Source organism: Epinephelus lanceolatus, chromosome 19 (assembly GCF_041903045.1).
Source record: "Epinephelus lanceolatus isolate andai-2023 chromosome 19, ASM4190304v1, whole genome shotgun sequence".
Lineage (NCBI taxonomy): Eukaryota > Metazoa > Chordata > Actinopteri > Perciformes > Serranidae > Epinephelus > Epinephelus lanceolatus.
This window is the reverse complement of record NC_135752.1, coordinates 21146303-21163399: the sequence shown is the minus strand read 5'-3', so window position 1 is coordinate 21163399 and position 17097 is coordinate 21146303. Positions and strand designations below refer to the sequence as shown.

The 17097-nt window shown below is 40.9% G+C and overlaps 1 protein-coding gene across 1 annotated transcript; it reads right to left on the bottom strand.

The window, feature by feature from the left end:
* Window positions 1-782: 782 nt before the first annotated feature.
* Window positions 783-8609, bottom strand: loxa (lysyl oxidase a). Its single transcript, XM_033646271.2, has 7 exons — window positions 7785-8609; window positions 7213-7321; window positions 6615-6746; window positions 3827-3983; window positions 1722-1817; window positions 1433-1548; window positions 783-1342 (listed from the first exon to the last, which is right to left on the bottom strand). Exons 1-7 carry the CDS (start codon window positions 8434-8436, stop codon window positions 1336-1338), a joined length of 1269 nt encoding a protein of 422 aa, XP_033502162.1. The 5' UTR covers window positions 8437-8609; the 3' UTR covers window positions 783-1335.
* Window positions 8610-17097: the final 8488 nt, after the last annotated feature.

Here is a 17097-nt window from a genome sequence, read left to right as displayed (position 1 = left end):
CGAATAATGTAGCATTCAGCACTAAAGTATTGAATATTAAGTAACAAAATAAATCAGAAAATAATTAATTTAATTAATTAAATGTGTAAAATATAAGCACACAATAATTTAAAAAATATAAAATATTCCACTTATTAACTATAATAAAATATTACATCATTCCTTCATAATAAAATATTTTTGTTGAAGCTGAATATCATTTCATTTTTATTTCAAAATGTCCTTTTTTTTTATTTTATAATGTTACGTTTAATGACACTGTTAATGTCACCAGTCAGTCATATGCCCGCTGCCTCTCTATTATTATTATTATTTTTACTCTAACAAAGGATCACACCACTGATCAGAATATTTCTGTCTCTGTTCTCTTCACAAGTTCAATGACTTAATTTAAACAAAATAGTCTATGAAATCACTGCAGTACTTATTTATGGAATAATCTTTAAAAATCAGCATGTATCTTTGGAATATTATGTATACTTTTTACAGGAATCAGGTCATTCCTTCCCCAAAATAAAATTAAATTAAATTAAATCAAGTATGTAGAATTAAAACACTTTATCATTATAACATTTTATCGACCAAACAATTAATGGATTCATGAAAAAAATCCCAAACTGTAAAGAAAATCATTAGTTTGCAGCCCTACGTTCAACCTTTTGTGTTTACCTTTCTTTTACACCATGTTTGTCTGTTTGTGACTCTCAGTGTGTGTGTTATAAAGGTCAGAAACAAAGGCAAGATGGGGAAGTCACTTCAAATGGCTCAGTCTAAAAAGGTGATACACTTTCACAAAGTTTTATTCAACTCAGTTTCAACAAAAGCTTTGAAGTAAAAAGAGTTTCTTTCATTGCATATAAATATAACAAATACATTTTCCTTTACAGCTGGTTCATTTTAAAATCGTGATATAATCGATATTGAATTGTTATCCTTTGTAACTTGGTATTCTAAGCTTCTAAATTTCAAGGATTTTATTCTTTAACTATCTTACAAGTGGTATTAAATGCAAGCATACAGTACAATGCAATAGAAAAAAGTCAGAAATGAAAAATGCTCGTAAGAAAAGATGAGATAAGAATATATTTATCAGAAAGGAGGAAAGCTGCTTTACAACACAAGCAAAGAAGAATTCAACATTATCTGGCACTATGACGTCAGATGAGTCTTTTTTTGTTCTTTCTTGTCTTTTTCTTTCTAAATTGGGAGTATTTTAAATAATAAAATGAACGTCTAACATTTATTTCATGGTGGTTTATATGCTTTTGTATGCAGTCCTCTGCATTGTCATTTACAGAGCATCTCCACTGAGCTGCTGCAAATGACCGTTATCTCTTAATACCTGAAAAAAGAGAATAAAAATATCATGATGATTTACGGAGGATGCAAGAAATATCAAAGAGATATTTGTCACTTGATACATGACACTCACGATGACATGTGACATCCTGACACGTAGGCGTAGTTGCCAGTGTAGCGAACGTCACAGCGCACGTTGTTGTTGCTGTAGTCTGACTCTGGGACGTGATAGTGTGGATTTACACTGACCTGTGAGAACAAAAATATATGTGGCTGATATATAAGAATCAATAACATTGCAGCAAAAATAAATAAACAACATATACTCATGGATACAAGGTGACTCCACACCAGGTGCAATTCTTTAAAGGGGTTTAGTGTCTCACGAGGGAGATAAATGTCATCTGGTTTTTCGGACAGACCTTGAGGATATAGTTTCCAGGTTTCACATCTGTGATGTCGATCCACTGGCAGTCGATGTCTGCGTTGTAGGTATCATAACATCCTGGGCTCAGACCCTGCACATTGGACACCATCCACATGAACACATTATATAAACAAACAAATAATTCCCTTTAACATACAGAGCAGTATCTGTAACAAAGTAGTACAGTCTAATATCTAACGGTAAGTATATAACACTTGTGATAAAAAAAAAATGGGACAAACAGAGATGAAGAAAGACAGAAATCAGCCAGTCAAAATAAAGAAAAGAACAGGATGGAAAAAATAAATCATGTGCAGCAGAACTGATCACAGACGTCCAGGCAGGTGGGATCATCTTACAGGAAATCATTTAATCACCACTGGCTTGTGCAAAAAGGAAATACTGAAGTTGTTCTCTAAAGGGCGGCTGCTTCACGAATAGAGTGCTTGTTTTTCTAAGTTACTCTCTTTTCCATTTTAAGGAATGTATAAAGCAAAATCCTACAACCAAGTCATTTAATGAGAAACGAGTCATTAGAAGTCATTATCCTCTAATCTGATCTAAACCCAAATGACACTAAACCATTAAAGTGTGAATGTGCAGCAGGGTATCACTGCAGTTTTTAGTATCGTTATAGCTATATGTCTTGATGTGAACTGGCTTTTATTTTGCAACCACAATAATTCAAATAGATCTTTTTTACTGAAGACAAATTGACATGTCACGACAGGAAAAGCACACAAATAAATAATGAAATGGTCCTTGTATTGTGCATGCTGGCTCACTATCCCACTATTGTGACAGTTGACGAGAGCAGAGCCATCGTTTGGGTTATGTCACTGTGTTATTTCGATGTTTCTGTGCATCATGTTTATTTACAGCAGCTAATTGCCTGTTGAGCTTCCTTCCCTTGGCCACTTGGGGGCAGCTCAAAACAACCTGTAAACAGCAGACTGATGTATGATAACTTTATATAGTTGATGTGGCAGTCTTGCTAGCAAAAAGTTGCTTATTTACACATCCAGCTGACACAAAGCAGCATTATTGTTCATTTGGAGTTATGTCTCTGGCCACATGATAAATATAATAAAAATGTGCGCTCTCTTTTAGCTCTGTATTTGGTCTCCACCAACTCCTGAGGAAAATATCCGTCTCCTTAGCTGCTATATTCTTCACTGTGTCCAAAAGGTAATCGCTGGTGTTGTCTGTCTGCCGTTTGATGCTGAGCAGGAAGTGTACAATTGGTTTATCGGAGGTTTTAGCTGTTGATAAGAGCAGCTTTAAAGGAGCTCCACATGACATTCAGAGCATTAATATAGCGGCAAACTACTATTTGCAATTTAAAGGTATAGTGGAATGATGGCGTCCTGTGAAAAGAATGAAGTCACGCTCCCTCTGTGTGTGTTGTAATCCGCGCTTCTCTGTACTTTGTTGTATGATGCGATACGTCCCAGTAGGGAAATCTGTCTTGGACTCAGGAGCTGCACGTGTATTGCTGCCTTACAACAGTGACTGTATATAAAGATGGACGACACGAAAGTTCTCCAAAAGTGATGCTAAAACCTCTCATTCTCTCCTCGTGGCTGACTGCAGTATAGATCGTAAAACTCGCCCCCTCACTGTTATCGGATGAAACATGAGCTGAAATAAAAAATCAAAATACACATCAAAGAACTTTTTTCCAGAAGATGGTTTCTGTCACTGAAGACAGTTCAGGTGTTTTTTCTGATATGTTTGGTTTTAATAAGTTATCTGATGCTATAAAAAGGAATTCGACATCATGATTGACAGCCGTGTGTCACTGGTGTGCTCGTGATCAATGGCGCTGGTGTATAGAAACTCGATACTACAGCTCCAGCTTTCTACTGTGCAGACTCTGGCTCTGAAAGTGCAAGATGGCAGCGCTCGCATCTGAGGTATTTTGGCTACATTTTCGTACACTGGGAGGAAGTGGAGATGCATCATCAATCTTTAGAGCCGTGTGAAGACAATCCCAGCCCAGACTCTAAGTCACAGAAACACTCTGAATGTCAAATATAGCTCTTTTAAAGTTAATAATAACATTTCAACAGTTATATTTTAAGTAGGTATGTTTGAGACCTGTGTATGTGAGGTGCAGGCATATCGCCTGTAGTAGCCGTAGTCACAGGAAGTGTCCTCCAGGCAGAAGCTGACCTTGTGGCCCTCGGCCACCGAGTGGTGAGTGGAGGCATCCAGCAGCTCGTAGTGGCTGAACTCATCCATGCTGTGGAAGTGCCTGTGGATCAGCAGCGACAGTGTTCAACAGCTGCAGGCGTTTATAAACTGAACTGAGTGAGTTCAACATCAGTAAAACAACCATGTGCTGTTTGTCACGTTTAGTCTCACCAGGGACCATTTTTGCTCCTGAGCCACATTTACATAATTACAGATTAATTTTTAAATGTTGACAAGTTCCAGGCTACAAGTTGCTGTGACTGCAAACATCTCAGGTGTTTATTTAATTCATCATGTTCATGTAGAGCAACAGTGGATCTGATTCTGCTGTAACTCCATTATCTTAGTTTGTTTAATGAGAGAAAAACAGTCTGGATTTTAACATAAGTCGACTTTCAAAACACTGACAAAATTTCTATACAGTCTACATCAACAGTTTATTGGATCTCTGCCATGTGTGCTCCATCTTGAGGATTTGCACAGTGAACTGGTTGTTTCACAACATAACTATGGACTGAGGTAGTTTCTGCAGAATCAAGGAAAACTAGGCACTTTTCCATGCACTCAAGAAAGGGACAACCATACCAGCAGTTTTCCTTTTTGGCTCATTATCTCCATCACAGAACTTTCTTTTACAACGTCTGGCTTCGCAGCTATAAATTAACTGAATGCAAAGGTCACACACAGTTCAGTCACAGTCACAGCCCATTTCATTGCCTTTATGTCGAGTTTGCAAAAGTAGAAAATGACATCTTTACAAGCCTGACGATGCAATTAAAACTCATTTTAAGATGTCAGTCCTGATACCCAAATCCCTGCAACGCAATAAAAGAGCCAACAAAAACTATAAAACAGCCAAAAGTAACACAACTGTGGTTCAACAGGGGGTGCCATACCACAACTACAGGCTGGAGAAGACAAATGATGTAGTGAAGAAAACTGCTGCAAAGAAGTGGTTGCTTATATTTCTAAATGATGAACAAAACAATTACAGAGTGACAATGTGTGAAGACAATATTCCATCTGCAATTTAAACTCTTAAAGGTCCAGTGTGTGGGATTTAGGGGGAGAAATGGTATATAATATTCATACCTATACTTTCATTAGTGCATAATCACCTGAAAATAAGATAGTGTTTTTGTCACCTTAGAATGAGCTGTTGGAGGCAGGGCTCTGTTCATTCCTATGGAAGCTGCTCAGTAGTGAATGAAGCCAAAAAAGTTTCACTTCTCAAGTGTACAATTACCCAGATCTCCTGCATCACTGGGCCCATACAGCAAGCACACAAGAGAATTTGCCGGCCGAGTAGCTAACTAGCTACTTCCGGTTTAGCGATAAAATGATTAAATCTTGCGGCTCTTCTAAACCTTTAAAATGTTTACAGACAGAATGAATCAAATCCCGATAGAGAAATGAGTCATCTCGTGGGGGTTACGATGCTCAAAAAGAATTATCTACTGATTTACAGACGTCCCTTTCCCTATGTAAGTCTATAGGGAAAAGTTCCAATGGCATCATGTGACGGACCTGGAAGTTGTAGTTACACAGTTTGGCTACTATGCCAAATTAGCTTCAAGGTCTGGTGCACTTCCTGGGGCCTGCCTCTGCCACGGAGTCCACCATGTTGTTTTACAGTAGCCCAGAACGAAAAAATGAAACGCTGGTTCTAGACAGGGCCATTTGCATTTTCAGGTCGGCCACTGTGGTTCTTCTACACCACGGTCGGCAAACTGGTAAATGGTACATGTCTTCCGACCACTCAAGGTGCTTTTTTTTTTTTTTTTTTTTGCACTGGTGGTGCCACCTGCTACTCAGTTTGTTTTAACACACACACCGAAGGAACAGCAATTTTGGGTTCAGTATATTCCTCAAGGATACTTCGAAATGCGGTCTGGAAGAGCCGGGGATTGAACCGCCAATCTAACTTAGCCTATAAACATTACTGATAGGTCTAAATTAGCATTCATTAATATGTTTTACCACATGGTAGACTGGGCCACTGGACAATTTATGATTATTTGGTACCTCAGCTTTGCAGCTATGGCGAGACTTTTTGGAATCCATAGCTAGCCCAGCTACACTCAACACTAGCCTCCACTATTGAGGTTCTGCAAAATGGAGAGGTTAAAGCGTCAGGCCATTGATGCACAACGCATGTTTTAGTTTACAAAATGTTACAAGTGTTTGTTTATTTGGTGTAAAGACTACGCATTTTTACACTTGAAGAATGTCAGAATCACTTTAGGCTTACAACAATGATAAACGAAAATTAAAATGTTGAACTGATTCATTTCCATATATTTTTGTCAAAGCCACTGGAGAAGGGCTAAAGAGCTGTAGCCGCAGGTTGCCTTCTCCTGTCCTACACGCTTGGCATGTGGGAGAGGTTTACATTCTATAACCTCACCACTAGATGCTACTAAATCCTACACACTGGACCTTTAAAAACAAATGAGTAAGGTAACATTTGAATGTTTTTTATCTGTATCTGATTCAGACACTTCTCTCCAAAGTAGAACCAGATCTAGTTTATGTTTCCATGCATGAATTCCTCATGTAAATGCCTCTAATTGATGTCAGCATGTTGGCCAGTGAGAACAAATGACACATGAGAGCAGCCACAAGTCTCAGAAACTTTCTCTTTCTGTGTGTGATGATGAGGTGGAAAGCACTGACATGACATTATACTCACTGATGACAGCTGTGCCACTCCCAGGAGTAACGTGGCCTGCTGGGTAGGAAGTCCGCCGTCCCCTGGTTCTTGACTCTCTGAGGAAACCTCAGCAGCATACGGGTGTCATAGTCTCTGGCTGAATAAGCCGAGCTGCCAACATGAAGAAAAGGAAGAGCATAAGTTTGCAGGAAAAAAAGACACAGGTCATATGTGGACACAATTACGTCACTGAGATTGTTTTTCCTGCTCGATCCCCCCCCGTCTGAGTGGAGCAGATTCTCTGTGTCTGAGTGAAGGCAGTCTATGTGTATATGGAGGCTGGAAAAATAGTTTGGAGGCACGTGGTTGTTTGGGTTAGTTTTCGATAATGTGTTTACCATTCGGGCTTTCTCTCCTCGGGGCAAACTATGATTAAACTTCCACTCCACCCCGTCTCCAGTGGCAGGATTCGGTTAATTTGACCTCATCTCATGGTTCCACTGGGCAACCCTCACCCACAAACACTTTAGGTGGTTGTTATGGCTCAAAGCTCTCTGAATCACACTCAGACTTGGATGTAAACCCCGTCTTTTTTTTTTCTCTCTTTCACTGTGGATAAGTTCTGACGTGAGTCTACCTTGACAAACAGTTCTCCTCAGCAGCACATCTCAGGTTGTACATTGGGACTCTCTGGGCATAAGCAGAGGCTTGAATATAGTAGGGGTCAGGTACGAGATCGGGCAGACCTATAACAACAATACAGCATTATAATAAATATGTGGTACATGAACCAGGTCGTAAATGAATATGGGTCATTCTCAAACTAATACTTTAACAGATGCCAAATAGATGCAGAAAATTAAAATGAGACAACACTAACTGATTAACAGACTGACTGACACACTGGAAGCATTTTAGCATAGGTGTATATTTCAGGGGGGGCACGGGGGGCATGTCCTCACCTCACTATTTAGAGCATGAACATTAAAGTAGCAGAGGACTTTTATTTTGACCAAATTAAACACCATAAATTGGTGCAGACAAGACACAAATTGATGCGTAGAAGTTACCAGAATGCAGGAAATTAAGTGTTTGATGCTCAAAATTTTCACCCAAATATGTGTGCCCCCCCAGAGTTGAAACAACTCCACTTAAAGGGTCATATCTATCTGGTTAGTGTAGTCTTGAGAACACTTTCTCCACTCTTACCGTACTGATGATACCTTGTTCCATATCCGGGTCTCGATCTTGATCTCGACCTCGGCCTCTCATAGACGTCATAATGATTGTAATACGGATTATCGCTGTCGATGGACTTGTAGGGGTCGTAGGGGTCATCACCGACCATCATGTCTTCTCTCCGGGGCGGAGGTGGGCTGACAGTGAGCTTCTGCTCGGTGTCATTGCTTCTCCTCTGCGTCTCCGTGCGCTCAGCGGGGCGGTCATGGGGATGCTGGCGGTTCTCTTGCCCTCTCAGGAGCCTCTGGAGCGGAGGCGGGAGCCCGCGGGGGCTGTGAGGATTGGATGCCGGCCGGGGAGGCTGCTGCTGCTGGGCCGCCGGCTGGCTCGGATTGTCCGGTTGTCTCACGCTCGCATCACGAATGATGGTGACAGGTCGCGCCTGCACTTGCTCCTGAGGTGCGCCCCTCCGCCTCGGTGGCTGGTACTCCGACCCCTGGCTCAATATGCTAAAGACCTTGCCGTTGTGAGACCACTGTAGCGTCTGCCGGAGAGCCGCTCTTTGGTTGTCTCCTTGCTGAGTCCCCGGATTGGTTTGAGACCGGGCAGCTTGCAGGATGAAAACAAAAAAATAGACGCACGCATATGCGTAAAGTGGCATGCCAAATATGCGTAATCCCATTGTGATCTCAATTCAATTAGATTGAATGTGACAAAGCGAGTATTTCAACTGAGCCAGAGTTGCTACTCGCCTTTAATTCAAAAATCCAACATCTCTTTTTGAGGGATATTCAGTGAGCAGAGAGGAAAAGCTTAGTTTAAATGTATCCGTGTAAACTCATATCGCTCTGCTCCTGCAGCCTGCAGATGCGCCCAGTGAGATGATGAGGAGGAGGAGTTCAGCATTTGGAGTTTCTGAATCTGTTATACAAGTCTGGTGCTGCTGCTCATATAACCACTGGATGGATACGTGATGTGTGATCATGCCCAGCCAAGTGTGTTTGATAACTGCTCAGTCTGGCCCAGTGAGAAGTGGTTATTACCAGTTAACGTGTGTCACTAACAAGAAGTGAAAGTTTTTTTCCTCCTCACAAACAGATGCACTTTTCAAACCATAGCAGATAAAAACAGACAGATGCAGACTTTCTTCCTTCTCAGTCAGGATGAATTTCACATGAATACCACAACCAATTCCCTAGAAACTACTGCATATTGTCCTCATTTCTTCTTTCTTTGCCAGATCAACAGAATGTCATGATAAATAGCTTTTTTTCCTGACTGTTGGATGAACTCCCAACTAAATTGCAACACACTCTGCCAGAAGTCTCTGCACTCCACTTTCTCATAGGAGGATCTCAGAAACCTAAACATGACTCTTTGATGGCCCTGCAACAGTTTAATTTTTTTTCTGAGAAACCATCTCCCGCAAACCCCCCTCCGCCCTGTCCTGTCTGCGTTGGAGCCTTGCAGACAACGTGCAACACTCATCACATGCATCTCACAGTCATTTTCTATAAGGTCATAATTAGTCTGCTCTGAGCAACAAACAAGATGAGGCTGTGGTGATACCTGATATCTGCATTACTGCATGTGGTGGCAGGCTGGTGACCCCATGCTCCTCTCTTGATAAATCTAAGTCCTCTGCAGCAGCCCAGTCAAATCACCGCCCTGCTATGAACACCAGATATAATGCATAGCTTGGGGAAACTTAATCCAAGGTTTTGCGTTTTCCTCAGTTGAGCAAACCAGGAAATTCTTTCAAGCATCTACACAATTGACCACATCATGGCTGCTAAACCACAGCAAGTGCTTACAAAGATTTTACAGTTTCTCAAATCACAAAGTTTTACAACAGCGAGTGAATTCAAAGCCAAAAATTTGGTTTACATAGGAAGACTTTTGTCCAACGCGTACAAGAGATTTATTGCCAGAGTGAGCTATTGTGCATCTTTAAAAACAAAGTACTAGAAGTCTATAGACAACAAATCAGATCCCTTGTGACCTGATAACAGATCAATCATCAGTGTCCCATATCCAGACACTAGGGGGCATATGACTGCAAATAATATTGGAGTGCTGCATTCCATTTTCTTAACAGTTCCTGAGGGAGTTGTTTGGGGAAGTGGGGGCTTATGATCTTTCCTTAGACGAACTCTACATTCTTATTTCTTCAGATTTTGTTCTTATGTCTGCGAATGAGCCAGTACAAGAATCACATACAGACACAAATAGTGCTACAACTGAAAGTATTAGCTGATAGCACCTATAGAGACAGTATGGAGGCAAGTGGCTCTAACATGGGGAAAAGTAGGTCATATGGAGTAATTTAATAAACTGTTATCAATCCAGAATAGAAATACTGAGAACAGTGTTTTCATTTTTAGGAACATCATGTTCCCACTCAAACAGTCACCCACATTTACATCTGGAAATGGCTTGTAGTACAACAATGGACTGATCTGTTTGCCGCAGAGCAACACTGGAGCAGCTGTGGGTTTAGGGCCTTGCTCAAGCTAGGAGGCTAAGCTAAGATCACTGACTGCTGGCTGTAGTTTCATATTTATCAGACAGGTGGTATCGATCTTCTCATCCAACTCTACACCGTAAGGTGAATAAGCATCAAACTATTCCTTAAACGTGTCAGTGCTTCAGCTGTCAAATGATGGAGTAGCGTCTGAAACCCCCTCCCACCCACACCTTTTCAATGTTTGAATCAGACTTCTTTAACTTTTCCAAATCAACAATCTGACAATCACGCCCACCCAATCAGGCTATGATTGTCATCGGCATTTAAACTTCTCTGTCAAGCTTTCTTTTTTATTTCTTCACTCAGCTTCCTCCCACAGTCCAAAGACATGCAGGTTAATTGGTGACTCTAAATTGTCTGTAGGTGTGAATGTGAGTGTGAATGGTTGTCTGTCTCTATGTGTCAGCCCTGTGATAGTCTGGCAACCTGTCCAGGGTGTACCTTGCTTCTCGCCCAGTGTCAGCTGGGATAGGCTCCAGCCCCCCCGCGCCCCTCAAGAGGATAAGCGGATCTGGAAAATGAATGAATATCAATTTCTTACCAATTTTAGATTGAATTCATACAGAAAACATCTTTTTCTCACATGCTTCTGCAGTGAACGAAGAATCCAAAAACTGGAAAAAATCTTGATGGAGTAAAGGGAGCTGCCTTTAACAACAGCAACTATTTAAAGGCATACTTTTACACACTTTCACACAACTTGTGCAATATAAGTATGATCATGCATTTTTTGCTAAAACCAACATTAAAAACACTTCTGCATAAGCAGTCTCTCACACTGACGAGTAGCGTGCCTCTACAACCCAATAAAATGCATGAGCAGAGATTAAATGCACGAGCTTGCCCTGGCACGCTACTTGTAATAGTGAGGTTTTAGTGAAAATGCACCTGTTTTAGAAGTGCTGAGAATGCGACTGGATAAATGAGACTTGGATTATACTGCTTTACTACCAATGATCATTTTGCGGGTGAAGTATTCCTTTAAACACTCTTCCTTAAGACGTGTTCAGTTGACACGTCCTATAAACTTTATTTAGACACTGCCCTGCCGTTTGACCATCACAACCACATTTAAAGGCGCGGAAAACACATTTCCTCGATCAGCTTTTTATTATGACTGCTGGTGTCCAACAAGAACAGTGGGCGGGACTAAACTGGAAAGAGGTGATGTCACATGGCTCCATGTACCACAGTCAAGCAATATTGAAGCAAAATCAAATGACAGGTGTGAATCTGTTTCCATACAGTGCCAAAGATCCAGATAATCTGAGTTTTGATTGTTACATTCTTAATAAATAATAATTACAGTTGTTTTTATAAAATCTAAAAGGTGCTGTGTGGATTTTCTTGTATACAATGTTATGTTTATGCTTGACATTTCTTACCAAAATGTTTATATCCTTGAGGTCTAACAAACTGGCTGAGTAACAAGCCAAGCAGTCTTCTTCCTGCCTGCCTTTATTAGGCACATTGCTGCATTTCTAGGTGCAGTTCCATCACCTATAGATCACCTACATCAGAGATGTGTATCATGTCACCTGCTTGTTCATGCAACTACATCTGCATTCTCATGTGAGTGTACGTGAGCAATCAGAGTCCTGGCTGACGACTAAAAGGGGACAGAGCTTTGCAGTCAGGACCCATACGCTCTGGAAAAACCTTCCCAAGGAATGAAGACTGTCTGAGTCAGGGTCTTCGTTTAAGTCTCTCCTAAAAACTTAGGTTACTTTTACTGAAAAGCATATCCTGATTTTATCTAAGCTTGCTATAAATTTTAATTTCTTGTGTATTATTTTGATTTTAGTCTCGGTCTTCTTGTATTTTATGTTTTTACTTGGTGACACTTGAGTTCGTTTCACTCTACCTGTATTTCAAATGTATTTAGCTTTATTGTAAAGCACACTATAAGTGTTTTGAAAGGTTCTGTGTAAATTAAGTTTATTATTATCATCATTATTATAACAAGCAAAATAGGGGCCCACTCATAAAAGCTACTTGCGCTTAAAAAAACTCCACAGGATACCTTTAACTTTGATTGTTGCATATTTAACATTACAGAGAAATACTGATGAAACCAACTTTCCAGGAGCTGTAAAAACACAGTGTGATGGTGACTTATAAATCACCATGAACATTTACAATTCCATCGAACATGTATTCTGCCCAAACAGTAGCTGCGAAAGAGAGCAAGAATAAAAATACTTCACAGCCTGAGAATGGCTCCTGTTTAATAGTAGAGTATGCTGATTAAGTCATGCTGTAAATTACAGTTAAACCGGTCGTATTGTTCTTGGATAACGGAAGGCGCACATCATCTCAGTCACGTGATGTTACATTGCAGCTTGTGTAAGATGCAAGGGCCAATCAGAGCCAAGTGGTGTTATATGAGCTCCTGGAAATGTATCCTCCCTGCAGACTTATGTGAGCTGTTCAAGAGTTAAAGATAAGTGGGAAATGTTTGATACTGATACAGGATTCCAGCAGCTCACTGGAAGATAAACTGGGAGATGCTTTTGTAAAACCCAGACTTGGTTTCACAATAACCAGTTTCTGAGGATTAAAAAGTGAAGAGTCATACAGACATATTTCCAAACTGAATCACAGCAACAGCAGCAATGAATCTGGCTGATCTTTTTTTAAATCTTTCCTGTTTTGTCTTCAGAGATGCCCTCAAGCATTTTTTTTTGTCCTTTAACCATGTAGTGTTTGTTTGCAGTATTAAACACTTTTACTTTTTTGTTAACCAATATGTGATTGTGTTTTTGTTTGGGGATGACTAAAACACACGCCTTTTATTCTGCATACAGGGAGTGAAAACTATGTGCATGTGTTCCTGGGTTTCCTCCTTTCTCCCTCCTGGAACACCAGACAGACAGCCAGAACCAGCTGTACCGGGTCGCTGATGTTTTTCACTCGTAATTCATTGAACTTTCTCCATGCAGAGTCCCAATTCTCTCCAGCGAGGGCAGCACAGTGTTCCCCCGCACAACTCAAGAAAGACATCTGCAAGGAATTAGCCGAGTTCTTTTGTCCACGTTGCTGGAATTCACCCCCATTCCTGCCTTTCTGGGCACTCGGCTGTGCTGAAAGAATTTGAATAAATCCACGTCTGAGTCGCAGAATACGGAAGAAAAATAGTGACAGGGCCTCCTGCATGAGACACGTCATTGAGTACAGAGGGGGGAAAAAAGATCTCCGTCCTTTCATGATGCTAAATTTACCATAAAACCAAGAGCAATTATTCAGTGCCATCACTGAGTCAACATCTGGCAGACATTTGCCACTTCGCCTGAGACGTGTAGCCTACATTTAAGCATTTACAGCAGCCAGTGTCTACATATAAGGTGAATCTTATTAAATGTGCTCCTCATATGATGTAAAACCCACATGGCTGCAACTTTGGCGGCTTCCTCGAATCCAGCATCAGTTTGAAAATAAGTATAATTTTCTCTGGTTCAATTTCTTTTTCTCCATTTGCATTCAATTATTCATTTTCATGTCATCATTATGATCTCATCACAGTGGAACCAGACCGCACACATATCTCAAAACATCCACCGCAAGGACCGCTTCCTCTGGTCTACTCCCAAGACTCTCCAATCACATCTCTCTACTTAAACCTCACAACTTCTATCCCCTGACATCTCTGCTTTTGTTAAAGTCCTTTACAGCTTTTAACTCTCCTACATTCCCCTCCGGTTGTTGACTTTCCCTCTACCCATTTGCAAAACACATCCTATTCGAATAAACTCAGGTTCATCTCGGCTCAAAAGGAGTAACAGACAATTCAAGTATTTTCTCCTCCTTCATAAATACTGGGTTTCCATTACTCTTGGAGCACCAAGTTAGGGTTTGCGCACACACACACACACACACACACACACACACACACACATTCACCGCACAGACAGTCTGGTGGACTACGTGGCACTCTGCACATACACTGTGGACTCTGCAACCAGGAGGAGGAGCGCTTTATCAAGAAACAGCCCAGAAAACTTTACATTGTGTAATGATTCATGCAGATGTACTTTCTTTTTTTTTCACTCCCACTATGTCCTCACATCCCACAACCACGGAGATGCAGGGAGAAATTCCAGTTAATCCAGCGATAAAGAGATTTATTTGCTCTTTTTGGACTTTCAGCAGTGATTTATGTGTCTCTATTTGCCAAGACAATAACAGACTAAACACTGGGGGTAACACAAAACATAGATCACACTGGAAGTCAGCGTTCTTTGGTGGAAGCACTGAAATTTCACTGTTGACTGAACTGGGATGTCGCTACTGTGTCTTTAGGTAAAATGAAATGATGACGACTGTCAGACTCAAACCTGCAATTTTTTTTGGCCACTTGGTGGCAGCTGAAACAAGCTGTGAACACATTGACACATTAGTTTGACATTTTGGTAAATGTGCTTGTTGGCCTTCTGGTGGAGGGTTAGAGAAGATGGAAAAACACTCTCTTATCTGTCTGTTAAACATGGATCTACAGCCAGCAGCTGGTTAGCTTAGCTCAGCACAAAGACAGGAGGCAAAAGCTAGCCTGGATCTCTATGATAGGAGGTTAAAAATGTTGCATCTTCTTACTTAGACTATGTCTTGGTCGGTCACAGTAACAGAATTCTAAGAGCCAAGAAATAGCCAAGCACAAAGAACCCGTAAAAACAGCTCACAATTTATTGCCGACTTTTTTGTTTGTAGTGAGCACTAGAGGTGCTTTGCAGATTGGAGAGAGGCTAGCTGGGTACAGTCAGCGCTAACCGGCTGCAAGCTGAAGCTTCATGAGCGTATTATCAATCATCGCAAGGTCCCAAGTTTAAAGAGACAGTCCATCCCAAAATCAAAGATATTTTCTTTCCTCTTATCTGTAGTGCTATTTATCAGTCTAGATTGTTTCAATGTGAGTTGTCAAGTGTTGGAGATATTGGCTGAAGAGATGTCTGTCTTCTCTTCAATATAATGGAACGAGATGGCACTCAGCCTGTGATGCTGAAAGTGCCAAAAAAAAAAATGTTCGAAAGACTCAACAGCAATGTCTCTTTCCAGAAACTACGACCTGTTCGTTCAATATAATCCACAGACCCTGTGATGCAGTTTAATGTAGGAACTCTTTCCTTTCTGCCGCACTAAATCCACATTGTTGTTGAGTTTTTCAATTGTATCTTTCAGCCTCTTTTCACCTGGTATTAACATTTGTTTGAGTGCCACGAACACAAGCAGACAGTCAAGACACATCACTGTTGTAACACCTGTGTATATCATGTGTCTACAGCTAATGACTTGTGTTCGGATTCCATTACTGCCTGTGTCACTTACGCTAGAGGGTCAAAAGGCCCCACACAAGGTTATTACGTCCTGTTATGGTAGCTTAATTGGTAGTATAATTAATGTCTTGGGGGTGTGGTTTAGGCAGGTGGTAGGAGGCATGGTCAACACTGACCTCACACTTGACGGTTGGTGATAATGACTCATTAGCCACTATTATTTGCACCTGGAGGGAGACCACAAGGGGCCTTTGAGCTGAGCAGCATGCCACGAGGGAGAATCGCGTCTAATGCAACACGTAGGGAGAGGCACTGAGTTACAGGCTCGCTAGCCTTGGCTGATGACGTTTTAAAAGCCAGGTTTAGCATAGCAGCATAACACCTCCATTCTTGCTAGCTGCTTGTTAGTCATGCTAGTGGTTGTGTTGGTACAGGTGGAGATGTCACTGTGAGTAATAACAGAGTCCTTGTAGGGGTCGCATTAGTATTTACGCTGCAAGACCACCACTACACGTGGTTATACTGAGTCACAATGTGTCTTCGTGGTTGTTTACACATGTATGTCGCGCTCCCAACTTGTGATTGGATCACCCAAGACGCATGTTAATATCAGGTATAAACAGGCTCCTTGAGCATCACAAGCCAAGTGACATCTAGTTCTATTATACTCAAGAGAAGGCAGACACCTCGACTGCCGATATCTCCAACACTCAGTAATTCACACCAACAATCCAGAGATTTTGGGGGGAACTGTCCCTTTAAATCTCAGCACTGACCCTTCCTGTATACAGTAAGTTTGCATTACCTGTTTCATCTTGATGCTCCACTTTCTTTTCACAGTGTGAACACATGCAGCCCAGGTGGGCTGGAGAATATTCAGTGAGCTAACCGCAGTTGTAAATGTTAGTGTGTTAGTTTGTCTATCCTTCCCCTGTATCCAGGTCACTGCGGGTACATTCTGACACCAGTGACCCTTAATAACTTCAGCATGTTTAAAAATGGTGGGGACAGTGAATAGCAAGTAAACTGGGGTGCATTTCTCTATATCTTATGAATGAGATGTAACATTTTGAAGATGTAGGTTAAGTATGAAAGAAGGGGACTTTTGCCAAACTGTCTCTTGACTTATAACTTTGTGTTGTGCTTTCACAGAAGACAGTCACTTAAGGATTAACTTATGAGATGTAAATAGGACAACTGTGACTTTGATGGGAACATTTTTTTTTTCAGATGCACTGCTTTCAAGTCCTAGTTGACAGGATAAAGCAGTTCTGCCACCACATGAAGTGTACATTTATTTTGTTTAAAGAACGATGGCTCCATCTGCAGGAGGCATACTGTATATTAAAATGATGCATTTTTCCTTTAATTCACAAATTGCGCTTACGCCATAATGTTGTGTTTGTCCTGTGCTTTCATACCGCCTAAATAAGCCCAATTTAACAGCATTTAAATTACCTTTTAGTTAGTCTTTTCTCTTTTTGTGACTCACATAAGATGCCTGAATTGATTTCTAATGTCTCAGAAATATGAAAACATGAACACAACA

Coding starts and splice junctions, on each gene's coding strand:
- loxa (XM_033646271.2), bottom strand. CDS start 8,436: ATGGGATTACGCATATTTGGCATGCCACTTTACGCATATGCGTGCGTC. Junction 6,747..7,212: donor GAGGAGAACTGTTTGTCAAG/GTAGACTCACGT, acceptor TCATGTTGGCAG/CTCGGCTTATTCAGCCAGAG. Junction 1,818..3,826: donor CCTGCACCTCACATACACAG/GTCTCAAACATA, acceptor TCCAATGTGCAG/GGTCTGAGCCCAGGATGTTA.